This window comes from Gadus macrocephalus, chromosome 4 (genome assembly GCF_031168955.1).
Source record: "Gadus macrocephalus chromosome 4, ASM3116895v1".
NCBI classification, from domain to species: Eukaryota; Metazoa; Chordata; class Actinopteri; order Gadiformes; family Gadidae; genus Gadus; species Gadus macrocephalus.
Genome location: NC_082385.1, coordinates 6307113 through 6320874, shown reverse-complemented (window position 1 = coordinate 6320874; position 13762 = coordinate 6307113). Strand labels below are relative to the sequence as shown.

The following is a 13762-nucleotide window of genomic DNA, read 5'->3' as shown; positions in this document are numbered from 1 at the left end:
ATCTGTCTGAATATTTAGTTGTCAACATATTAGATATTAGTCGCTTAACTTTTATGCTTTTATATTATAGGCCTACATGTTTTAAATATTTAGTCATAGGCTGAAGTTCAAAGGATTATTGTTGTGTAAAGGTTTCGCCTGATATTCTCTTATTCATATGGATAAGCAAACTTTGCAGTATAGGCCTATATTGAGGCCTGTAGCTTTACAAATTTTATCAAAGTAATTGCATCAATGTAGCCTACAATAAGATAGGCATTCGTATTGCCTAAAAACGACGTAACATGAGTTATTTGGGATTTTAAATCACAAAATAAAATACATAAACATGTAGCCTGTATTTAGATGTGTAATCATGTCAGGCCTTTCCATTCAGTCACGCATAACCAAACGTTACTGCACGGATAGCACCGCTTTAATCAAACCGTTTCGCGGAATAGAAGTCTACATTCTGGTTGACACCGCTGGGCTAAACGAAACCGTGACAGATTCAATATGCTGATTATTTTAACCCAACATATAGGATAACTGTTATATAGCCTGGCAGGCTATTCAAATATAACGGGGAATTTGAAGTTAGTTTTCTGCAACACTATATGTGTCAACCACACTCCACCAACTGAGTCGAAATCCTTGAGCATCCCTTGTTTCTGAGGAGCTGGTCATAGGTCTGTCTAATATAAATAATGGATTTTTATCTGTCCCAAGGGGAAAATGCAGCCCAATGCATCTTCCACAATGCACTCAATTAGTCTCGAATAACAAACATTGGGTTTTTGTTTGAATTATTATTCAGTTAAAACCAAAAAGTAGTAATAGGCTAATTGCATTTTAAGAGGCCTAGTATTTGTCAATAACCACTAAACCATTGAACAAAAAATATCTCTCACCCTATCGCTCTCCCATCTGTTCCTCAAATCTCTCTCTCTCTCTCTCTCTCTCTCTCTCTCTCTCTCTCTCTCTCTCTCTCTCTCTCTCTCTCTCTCTCTCTCTCTCTCTCTCTCTCTCTCTCTCTCTCTCTCTCTCTCTCTCTCTCTCTCTCTCTCTCTCTCTCTCTCTTTCTCTTGGTCTCTTTCAAATCCTAAAATCATTAAGCACACACGGCGTCATTAGGGGCTATAGCCTATATTCAGAATGATCTTTGTTTGTTCCCTTTCCTTTTATGATGAAAAAAACCCACAAACAGGTTCATTTGTGTTTGACAGTGCATCATATAGAAACGATATTGTCCAAATCCCACCAATGACGGCGGGCCAATAAGGACGCTCGAGGCTCTACTATACATACCCGGCCGCCTACGTCACTTTGAAGTCACCCAATCCCGTCCGAAACTCCCCCTTTTTCTTTCTGGTTCCTCCGCTCAAAGTTTGGACTTTTAGGCAATAGACCCGAGAAACAGAGGATGATGTTTCATCTTATCAAAGAGCTCATTGGACACAACAAAGAGACTCGCTCTCATCGCCCGAGACATCCCCTTCTATGAGGCTGAAGTGATTTTTTGGGGCTGTCCCTGGGACGTTCAGCGGGCTCCAGACGTCTTAGACTTCCAATTTTTTTTTTATAATAGCGCAAAAAATGAATTGCATGGCTACATATTGCCTGTACGGGATCCATCTCGTCTCGATCTAAAGTAGTGGGCCAATAGTGGATTTCCTTTTTTTTGGTCCGTCTTCTGGACACTAAAGTCGTTTCAATCCGAGGCTATGTGCCAGGTGCGTCTGGTTTGGGCAAACACATCTGCCAAACTATAAGTAAACTCAACCCGTTCTATAGGAGGGGGTGTTGAATCACTAGAATTTAAGCCGTGTTTTAAAGCTCTCTGAAACCACCGAGGATACCTCAACACAAACAAAACGACAGCTCCATACCTGCTCCCGGTGATGTTAGCCGTGGGCCAGATGGACGGGTCTCGCCAGGGCGCTTTCCTCCTCAACACTCCTCCGCTGGCCGCCCTGCACAGCATGACCGAGATGAAGACCCCTCTGTACCCGGCCTACCCGCTGTCCTCCACCGCCTCGCCTACCGCCACCTCCCCGAACCCCGGAGGCGTCGCCGTGTCCTCGCCGGGCATCAAAACGTCCGGCATTGGATCCCCGCAGCAGTGCGGCGGCGCCGCCGCCACCCCTCACGGAATAAACGACATCCTCAGCCGCCCCTCGATGGGGCTGACCGCGGCAGGGGTGGTTGCGGCCGCCGCGTCATCGTCGGCCGGGATTTTGTCGGGACTGCCGCGTTTTAGCAGCTTGAGTCCCCCCCCGCCTCCGCACGGACTCTACTTCAGCCCTGGCGCGGTGGCGGTGTCCCGGTACCCCAAGCCCCTGGCAGACCTCCCGGGCCGGACCCCCATCTTCTGGCCGGGCGTCATGCAGAGCCCGCACTGGAGGGACGCCCGCTTCGCGTGTTCACCTCGTAAGTATTTTCTCTAAAGAATTGGTGTGGGATGTAGTATTGTAGTCCGCAACTTTCTAGGGAACATAGTCAATGTTTATAGGTGAGGGCTGGGATTTAGCTTTACAACGATGGGGTGAAGTTGCATGGGACATGGGTGGTATAGGAGGATGTCCTAGACACAGAGCCTTTCAGTAAACTTATCAGTGTTCTTTTCAGATCAAAACTCTGTGTTGTTGGATAAAGATGGAAAAAGGAAACACACCCGGCCCACGTTCTCTGGACAGCAAATATTTGCCCTGGAAAAGACTTTTGAACAAACGAAATATCTGGCTGGACCGGAACGAGCCCGCCTGGCCTACTCTCTGGGGATGACAGAGAGCCAAGTGAAGGTACGAATTAACGCTTCTTCAGAACATTTGCGTATGGGGATACCATAGCAATCCAAAATAGATATGCCTAGTGGAACCTACTCTTTTTAACAAGAACTATATAGAACAATTATTATATAATTCGGTGCACACACACACACACACACACACACACACACACACACACACACACACACACACACACACACACACACACACACACACACACACACACACACACACAAACACAGGCATAATATATATATATATATATATATTATGCCTGTGTGTGTGTATGTATATATAGATATATATACATGCACATATATATATACATATATAATATTTTATAAAATTATGAAAAGGGCTGGACTTTTATTTTTGATATAGACGCAATTATTATATTTCTTATTCGTTATCGGTTTCTTTTTAAATCAAACATATTGTCAAAACATACATAATATTAACCATTTCTAATTATAAAGGTTGCACTAGCCTATTTTTTAATATCCAGCATGAGACAATAACACCTGTCTGTTGCAATTTTCAAGTTAAATTGTATTTATAGGAACTCAAGGCCTATGCCTCAGAATGATGTCTTCAATCGGCCTATTCAATAATTATCGGACTAAACGATATTTTTTTCTATTTTGTTCTGGTCCACAGCCTGTGGTTTGTGATGGTTGGATGGACTCCAATAAAACGTGGAAATAAAAGAAAAGTGTGTCTAAAACAAATGTTTTGCCCCTCTAGGTGTGGTTCCAGAACAGGAGGACCAAGTGGAGGAAGCGGCACGCGGCGGAGATGGCCACGGCCAAGAAGAAGCAGGACTCGGAGACCGAGAGGCTGAAGGGCGCCTCGGAAAACGAGGACGACGACGACGACTATAACAAACCACTGGACCCTAACTCCGACGACGAGAAGATCACACAGCTGCTGAAAAAGCATAAACCAAGCTCGTCCCTCCTTATCCACACTTCAGAGAATGACAGTTCCTAGATTGGGCAGGGGGGGGGGAGGGGGTTGACCGTAAACGAACACAATTGAACACCCGAGCTCGGCTCTTTCCGTCCATATCTTCGAAGTTTTGCACCGGGACGAGAGATGATTGAAACAAGGAGAAGCAGCTTTGTGGGCCAAAAGGTGGACTCAGCGACCGAGTTACCTAACGAGGACACGGTACTGACTTGTAAATATAAATGTGAGTTGTATCCCATAGAAAATACGCTGTTAATAATTTATGTGTAAATAACTTAGGCTATGTTTTGTACATTATGCACTGCTGAGTCGTTCGGTCAAACAGACAGTTTGAGTGAATGGAAATGCACTCTCACACAAGAAAAAAATACATTTTATTTAGATTTTCTTTTTTACTTTAGTTAGGCCTACCATATTACATTTCAGAGACATTATTATTTGAAACGTGTTGGCCTGGTTGTTGTGGATACACTCATCTTAACAACCATACCCTCCACAAATATCTGAAGAATGTTGAGGAATGTTCAACATGTTGGGCCTCTGGCGCCATAGAGGCAGATTCTTATTTTGAAATATTTTGAAGGAGAAATAATCTTACATTAACTGTACATATAAACTGGTTGTGACACAATTGTGCATTTTTACGAAGAACAACTGTGTTCTCGCCAGTGGCAAAAATATTTCCTCACTTATTTTATTTAAATGTTTTCAGTTAACAGTGACAGAGTCCTGCACGGTTGTGTATCGCAGGTTAATGTATTGCACTTTTATTTAATAAAAACTAAAATGCATGACTGATTGTTTAGGTTTTAAGGTATCGGGGTCAAAGTGGTTAATCCCTCTGCGAAATAATACAAACAAATATCAAATTTTTAATAACCCGTGTCTGTCCTGTCCTTCATATGTCTACTTTTGAGGCATTAATTCCCCATCAATCAAGCAGTTATTCTACATCTGACTTTAGTTTTTTTCTAATGCATTAAGCAGACGCAGCATATGACAGGGCTTATTGAGCTATTTTCTTATAGGCTAATTCTAAAATAATAAGCCTACTGATACTGATATCACTACTACTATAGTACTAGGCCTACTAATAATAACGAAAATGCAAATAAATAATAATGAAAATGATTATTATTAATATTATTAGGCCTATTATACAGGGCCTATATAGTTCCGCAGATCAAGGCTATCTGGTGCAATTGATATGTGGCGCATTATAATACTACACAATTTACTTTGATCGCTTTGGAAAATTGAAGTGATATATTTAATCTCAGAGAACAACAAAATTCAGGAAATAATTAGCCTATGCAATTTTATTAATTTGAGAAAGAAAATGTTTTTTAAAAAAAAAAGTTTTGGTATCTTGGTCCTGGATTATTTATAGAGGGCCTATTTTCAACATATTTGATGCATTGCTTTCCAACAGAGCTAACGTTTTGCTTCCTGCGTCCAGAACGACTCGCATGATTATGTCAGCATGTTCTCCCCAAATTGAAACGCATCCAACCGATTTACACTACTAATATATCTAGGCTGCTAATATTTAATTTATCATTGACTGTATAACTTTATTCGCCAAGACCTGCAGGATCTCACTTTTTACGAGGTCACCCGAATAGACCATAGGCTATATCATAGGATAAGGGATTTGATGGGACGGTTCACTTAATCATCAGTGTTGGTTAAACGGTACGAAATGAAAGTGACAAAGTCTGTGAATGACTATTATAAAGGACAGGCATCATTTTAGGTTTTCCAACAATCGACCCAATCGTCAACAGTTTTATTTTTCATTGTAGTACAATGGACTATTCCATACCTCTTTTAAAGTGCAGCCCGCGCGAGACACGCGGACGAATCAGCGCCTTGAGCGGCGGTATCACAGGTTGCGCGCGCTCCAAATTGAGCAATTAACGTGGCGTCTGTGTTGATGACGTTTACAAGATTTGTATTTCGGGATGATAAGTTTGTATTATCATCCCGCACCCACACAGAGTACCTTTTTGTACCCGGGTCGACCCGATCATAATGGAATGCATCTGCATATTGTAGTCCACAGTTTTTATTTTTATAGAAGAAACACATTCTGCATAATTCGTATGTTTTTTTTTGTCTAAGCCTTTTTATATTCTCATATTCTTATATTCTTTTTTATCCTCTCCTCCAACAATGATGCTGAAGAAAATATCTTTACATGCTGATATGGGGCTTTCGTTGTAGGGCATAACCTCCCCCTTTTTATTTACCCTGTTATTGACCAAATTAAGGTCTGTAGTCCAATGGCATCGGTGCATTTTTGCTGAAAACGCGTTCTTTCGATAGCCTATAGAACTGGTTATTGGCTGATTTCTTATTTTTCTTGTATCCTCCTACTTTAGATTTTCCCTAGTTTTATGTAATTATCCTAACAACATTGAAGGTAAAATCATATTCTTTAGGCTTCATATTATATTGAGTTATTTGTATATCTATGTATAGCCTATCTATATATCTAAAGGCTATAGGCCTATATATATGTAAATACAGATATTTATTTATATTATTTAACATATAGGTATAACTATGTTTATCTAGGCTATATAAATTGATATAAACATATATATCCTGCCCCATTTTGATTCCCCCTACTATTTTTCAACACATTAAGATCGGGCACTCATTAGTCTCGCGCATGAGGCGTGTGTTTCAACTGGATCAAAGAGCGCTTCAGTATGCAGCGCACGCGCTCTAATTCGAAAGGTCACGAGACCATGAGTCCTATGAACACCGTGGACGAGATGGTTAAGATTAACGTGGGATAAATAAGAGCACACACACACACACACACACACACACACACACACACACACACACACACACACACACACACACACACACACACACACACACACACACACACACACACACACACACACACACACACACACACACACAAACAGTTTCAGTGTTTATTGGATATTCATTAGGGAGCCTAGGATTAATTAAGGACAATAAAATAGGATCTACTTTTTGATTTACTTTTAATATGGCACCTATATAATTGGCATATTAATATAATCATGACTATTATTAATAATAATAATCTACAATTATTATTATTATTCATTGGTATTATTATGATGAGAGATATATGAGATCATTTTAGATTGTTACCGCCTAGCTACTAAGTGGACGATAATTATTCTACATACAATCAGATTGAAAGTGATCAGGGTCAGACACGTGAAGGTAAACAACAACAAGGCCTTTGATCGGCGCCCCATCTGTTCCGTCCAGGTGGAGGTAACGAGGTTCCCTGTACTGCAGGTGCGGGAACATTGGTTTTATGTGTTCCAGGTGTAGCGAACACGGGCCAGTTCCCTCCTGGGACCGGCTGTGCCATCTGTTACCCGGCTTTCCCTGCCAGCCTGGCCTGTGGACATCAAAAAAAAGAAAACTAAAAACGTCGTCTCTTATATGCAATGCCACCTCGGTGCCAGCCCACCACCAGCTATAGGCCTACACCTCTAGTTTATACCCCGGTCTTTAACACTCCTGACTCCAACTAAACCCCACCTGGTGAGGGGAGAGGAGAGGAGAGGGGGTTCACTTGAGAATAGATACATTGCCGAAGATTTAGAGAACACGCGGAACGAATTGCTCACGGTCCACAGCGAATTATGTGCGTAGAGCGAGGATTAAGATGTAGCTTGTCAACTACGATGGAGATAAAGAGAGGGAGAGAGAGGGAAAACCAACTGTATCTTTTGTTCGCCCGCAATTGCTCAACCCCCCTGTCTGTTTACTGATGTGACTAATATGTCTCGCAGTTCGCCCATCTCCATAAAGACCCCCATTGACAAGCTCTCAGTTGACCGTGTACTACAAGAGATTAGACACGAGGATCTGTGTCACGGGAGAGGAGGGGGCTGTGGAACCTGGATAACACATGAATTGTGAGTCTCACGTCTGCCTGCAGCAGCCTTATCTCTCTCGTGCACGCTTTGGAGCTGCACCTGATAAGGCGCGCCCATGGGGACTGACCCCCCCCCCCCCCCCCTCCCCGCGCTATTAAGCTCATAGCCCACCCGTACCAGTGTCTCCCTCCCCTCTCTCCCCCATCCCATCGCGACCCTCATTGTGTGAATATTGGATCGTCTGATCCACGCGGCTCTGAATGCGACGTATTTTTTTTAAGGAACAGTAATTCATTCCATCGCCATTAAACGGCACAGAGCGATCTCATTGGTCCAGAGAGTCTAGGATGAATAAAGTCTTTGGTAATTGCTCTGTCTGCTTGAGCAAGCACGTGAACACTTGGGCCTCATGAACCCGGTCTGTCTGGCTGGAGGTGGAGTAGAGAGGATGTACACGTCTGGATGGAAGAGTAGAGGAAGTGCAGGTCTGGGTCTGCGTGGAGGAGGAGTAGGGGATGTGTATGTCTGGGTAGAGGAGGAGTAGAGGATGTTCAGGTCCAGGTGAAGGAAGTGTGCACTGAGGTATAGGTCTGGGTGGAGGAGGAGTAGAGGATGTGGGTGGAGGTGGTGAGAGATCCATACCCGGAGCACAGACGAATGAGGAAATGTAACACACTCTGGTAGTGCTGCAGAAGTAGGCTATTTCAGGATGTGAGCGAGATCTCATGTGAAGCTGGTGGAGCTGTTTGAATACCATTTTGATTTAAGATTTATGTTACTACTGCACATAATGAAATGAGGTCTGCAGTGTATGTGGACAATATATGTATTTACGCTTTAATTTTAATTTATTCATATTTTTTATTTAGTCAAATAAACACCCCCCCAAACATAATTATGTCACGTAAAATGTCTCATCTAGATCTAACCAATTTTACTTTGATAGTCTCTCACCTCTCACCTCTCTACTAAGAAACTATAACCTATAATAATTTAGTATTGTGAATGGAGCTATGGGGACTACTTTTTTCAGCGTAACAACTGGGCACTCCGGTCTTTAGGCACCACGACAGGAGCTGCCTCAGCAATCGGATGAACAGCTGAGTCCAGAAAAGCCCATTTTGAATGTAGATGCGTGCACTTTATATTTATAAAGACAATTAACATACACATTATCAAACAATGCTAATTGCGTTCATAACATTTGTAAAATTGCTTTGGAGTTCACGTAACGTTATGCTTTTCCGTTGTTGCTAGCAAGCTAGATGCTGTTAGCTGACAGTGTCATGCAAGACGCTATTTTGCTTATGCGCTCAATGGAAACGTCTTGAAGGAATCGTGTCTTTGTTATGAGAAAACATTGTTGAACATCGTTCTTATGCATTGTTGTATTCCTTTTCAGGCGCAGTGAATAGATGGTCCACATGGCTCGACAAGTCCTTGCAGTGCTTTATTTGAAGGCTGGCTTAGCTCAGGTGGTAGAGCGGGTTGACATGCAATCAGAAGTTTGCTAGTTCAAACCCCGGCTCTTTATAGCTGGTCGTCTGAGATGCTTGCTGCGTTGATTCCGTCATATATGTGTTTGAATGGTTGCAAATGTTTCGGGTGAAGGCATCTTTAACATGTTACGATATTAGGAATAGCTTAAGCTCTAGAGTGCTTATTGTTAGGATCAGTACTGACATCACCCAGAGAGGCCGGTGTTGGGGTGCTCATTAGTGCTAAATAGCAACAGCTGAGGCGGCAGGTTAGTCTCAGGTTGTGAGACTCTGAGTTGAGATTCTCTGGAGGTTCTGGAAGTGAGACTGAGTATAGCGTCTCTGAGGGTGAGATTCAGATGTTTAACGCAAAGGACGTGGGGTTTGTTCAAGACACTGTTATGAGAGAACTTTTGGTCATAATTACACGCGAGAAATAGAACGACGAGATTCAAAGTGCGGGCTGGTCCCCTGGAGACGAGGTGCCAGTGCGACGTGTCACAGAGAGACCTGTTTGCCTACGGTGGCTGTGGACCTGCAGTGAGTACCTCGCACCTAACCCGCTCTAGATAGGTACGATTGCGCTCACAAAGGGAAAGTTTAGAAACATGCTTCGAGTTCAATGCAACACGCAGGGACAGATATTAGGTTGTCTTTTATATGAATAACATTGCTGTAGGTTTTGACAATTTTTCGTTTAGGCATTGGTTGTTATCAAATTGTGGAAAAATATACACAGGTGAGTAACACAAACTAAACAACTTTTTGCTGAAGCACACGCCCACCACTCTGCGTCTGCGTGGGACCCACTTTTGGGCCACGCCCCGGCAGTTGAGCACCACTGATCTAACCTGCCTAGAAGTAAACCCTGAAGTCTTTCTGAGTAATTAGGGTTCCTCCCTTCATGGTGAACACTGTGTCGTACGCTGTTACTTCTCTTCTGAGGGGACGGGGAACAGAAGGGAAGGCAAGGGTGTTACACTAAGTAATGGCCAAATGAGCACCTCTGGTGGACTCTGGCCATGAAAACTCTGCCCTCATCACCCAAGTCTTTTGTCCCCAATTTTATTAGCACCAGCCGTGGTAAAATAACCGTTAACACATATCATAGTGCAGCAATAATAACCTCCTCAATCATATTTTAAAAGTCACCTCAAGTCACAGCTCCGTAATTCATCTCTATGCAAATATCCCAGGGTCACACCATTAGCTTGTTGCTGTGGAGTTTTATATTAAAATGCATTCCCTTCCCTCTCTCGCTCTCGCCTAACCTTTTTTTTTTTGATCTGAAGTAATAAAACATGAGTCCCGTTGCTTAAGAATTATAGCGACGATTAAAGCAACATATGGACCGCGTGCACTCGGAGAATAAAAAAACGAACAGATAAAGTGGCAGGGTCGTGGCTGGGTGCAGAAAATATAATAGATTGTGTCCTGTCTGTTCGGTCTGCCACAGAGAAAGGAAAAGCCTGATTGTACATTCAGTCAGCCTTCTAGTGTAATGAAGGAAGAAGATGGAAATAAACAACATCATTTTCTTTCAGTGGAGTTTAGAATCACAAGCCTCATTTATTAATTCATTCACTCGTGTTCATACTTGTTCACTCGCTCATGTCCCCTCTTTCCCTCAGAGAGTTGTGTTGGAGGCGGCAGGCCTCTTGTAATTTCATAGCAAAACATCATAGCCTATACTTAATTGAGATTAATGTTTTTACCATAAGCACGTTCTTGCTTTCCAATATGCTTAAGGAATATTTTCATAGTCAATGATATTTCCACCTTTTAACCAACATGCACTTTTTACAGAGCCTCGAGAAAAAAACAAAACTACTACCCACACCCTTCCCCACCCCTCCCCCCCGCTCCGCACTCACCCCCCCCCCCCCTTCCTCACCCCCTCACCCGCCCCACTGATTATCTGCCATTTAACGGTTTATCAAAGTCAGAGGAGTCCCGTCGCGCCCATGTGAACGCAGGGTTTTCTACTTTATGGACTCATTAATTTCATGTGGATCATTAGTCTTTATACAGATCTGTGTTTTGACAAATGCAGCCTGTGAATGAATCCCACAAAGAGCCCTGGCGGACCGGGCTCCGCCTGGGGCTGGACGCATCCCATAATAAACAGAGGGGAGTGCCGTGTTGTCATATTATCAGCATTGTGTTGCGTGGGGACGGGTGTTTCCGTCTGGCCGGGCCTGAGACGTCTCTGTGTGAATGTTATGGAGCATCACAGGGGGAAGTACATATAAGGGCCCCTGCTTTACCACCAGGTGTGTGAGGTTGGGATTATTCGGTATGAGCCGTTTCGACGTCTATCCGTTTGTGATGTCACAAGTGGGAGTGTCCACCCTGATGGATCTGTAGCCTACCAGTTGGTTCAGTCCACTAGGTGGATGACTGGGAGGACTTCTATCCACAATACGACTGGGTAGATATTCACACTGTTGATCAGTAGTCCCACGTCACACACGACTAGATTTCAGAAATGGCTTATGATGGCACAGCTATTGGAGTTCAGTTTAAAGCCAGGACATGATGAATCGGTTGACCTAGATGTTCGGCCAATGATCAAAAGTGAAGCAAATTAAGTAACCATGGTACAAAAATATGTCAAAGATATATTCATTACAGATGAAATCCACTAAGACAATTATAGATGGTCTGTATCATTCAGTGTGCGTATCACTGATGCACATATTGGACACACCATTTTGTGTATCAATGATTGTTTGTGTCAATGATGCAAACATTGGATACGCAGTGGGGCAAATAGATGAGACAAATCTCTTATCTGGGATAAAAATTGGATCTGGTTTGTTTTCTACTCAATATGAGGGTAGAATAATTCTAAATGATTCAGGGACATAATCATTTAATTGTAGACTATGATATCAAAAAGCGTTAAACTCAACTTAATTGCAGATATTTAATTAAAAAATAAAATAAAAAATCTGGGTTCTCTACAAAACATTGGTTACATTTGAAATAAAGAAGAAACTCCAATAATAAGTTTCAACCAGTTGTGTCACAACAATCAGAATGTATAGATATATAACACGGTATCTTGTAGCTATGTCATATTGTCCAATGACGTCAGAGATGTGGACGACCATACCATGTTCAAAGCTATTGATCCAACTGTCGGAAAATCTGAAATGATGTTCATTCTGTTTTTTTTTGTGTGATTTTCATTTTAAGGTGGAGGGGGTGGGGGAGGCACTTTAAAAGGCCTCATTTTCAAAAGCGCTAATATCTGAAATGCTTCTTATGACCGGCTGATGAACGTGGGACAAGGTATTGATCTGAATGCCAAATCAGGGAGGCCAGGAGAGAGAGGGACTTAAGTGTATGGGGTCTGACCCCCTTTTGCCGTCTTTTCTCTTGCTACTCCTTTTGACCAGACGCTTCCCACGGGTCAACGGCCAAAGGTCATCCACCAAGCCCAAGGTCGCCTCGTATTACCATTGTCAAAACAGTTGATTCAATTTTCAGACTACGGCAAATACCAAAAAAACAGAGGTATAAAGAAATAAATCCATTTAAAAAGTGGTGATTGTCCAAGGCAAAGGGGGGAAGCAAATCAAATGAAAACCCTGATTTAACTGCCGACGTATTTTCTCTTTTTGTTTTTATTGAATCAATAACCCGGTGGGCTCATGATACCCCAGGTCACCGACGGGCAGATCTCCATAATCGATGAGAAGAGGTTCTCAAGTTCAGCGGGTTATTGTGTGCTCACTCCCGCCTCGTCTCGGCGTGGAGTTATTTATCATCGTGCGGTCTGTCAGGGGGCAGAAATACTGCTCGAAACCAGGAGATGTGGCGCAGGGGACACACTCAGCTTTGGCCGTTGCCTGGGTAACCGCGTGCACATCTGTAGTATTTACAAAAAAAGGTCTATGATGAAATTAAACGATGAAATGTGTAAAAACGCTGCAACACCTGCTCAAAGTATGAGCAAAAGGGACTCATAAATATGGGATGTCTTTTAACCTGCTTGGATTAAAGCAATGGTGAGGCATTAACCGGAAATGGAAGCATCATACTTGTTATTTCTTCCCTGTATTAGGAAATTGCATTGTAACTCAATTGTAGCTGTAACTCACCAAAGAATCTTGCTTTCCTTAACTTTCCACAACTGACGGTTTTATATCTGTTCCATGGGAATAACCACCCGGTTATGGGCTAACGCAGATGTAGATTCTCATTTATCCTTTATAGCATACACTTTCTCCGCAATATCTCCATTCCATTATATCTCAATGACATTAGCCCGAGGTAATTCCCCATTTTGCTTCGGTTCTCCTCGTCGTTTAGGATGGTTTATGTGGCGCTGTTTAGCCCCCCAATCCCATCGCATTGGTAGAATTTAGCGGCGTCCAGGGTAAACACCGGCCATTGTGTGGCCGTCTCCCTGCAGAAGGTCACCCAGAGATCGCCCGGTGCCATGGTCCTTTTATTTGGCCTGCTGGAGATGCTTCTCGCAGTGGACTTGTGGTGAACCTGCCGGCCCCCTGTGTGTCTCTTGTGACCCCTGCAGGCCCTCTATTTGAACATCCAGCCGCATGCTAGGCAGTATTAGCGGTAATAGGTAAAGGGCATAGTGTGATCGATACCCATAACGCTATTCGAGTAGCTACAA

General features: G+C 42.9%; 1 protein-coding gene across 2 annotated transcripts; it reads left to right on the top strand.

Moving 5' to 3' along the window:
- Positions 1-1304: 1304 nt before the first annotated feature.
- On the top strand, positions 1305-4616 carry nkx6.1 (NK6 homeobox 1). Of its 2 annotated transcripts, none has more exons than XM_060049704.1 (3): positions 1305-2409; positions 2596-2780; positions 3513-4616. In XM_060049704.1, exons 1-3 carry the CDS (start codon positions 1881-1883, stop codon positions 3756-3758), a joined length of 960 nt encoding a protein of 319 aa, XP_059905687.1. In that variant the 5' UTR covers positions 1305-1880; the 3' UTR covers positions 3759-4616. The 2 variants fall into 2 exon arrangements, with proteins under 2 accessions (XP_059905687.1, XP_059905688.1); XM_060049705.1 differs by having other exon boundaries at positions 1306-2409; positions 2608-2780.
- Positions 4617-13762: the final 9146 nt, after the last annotated feature.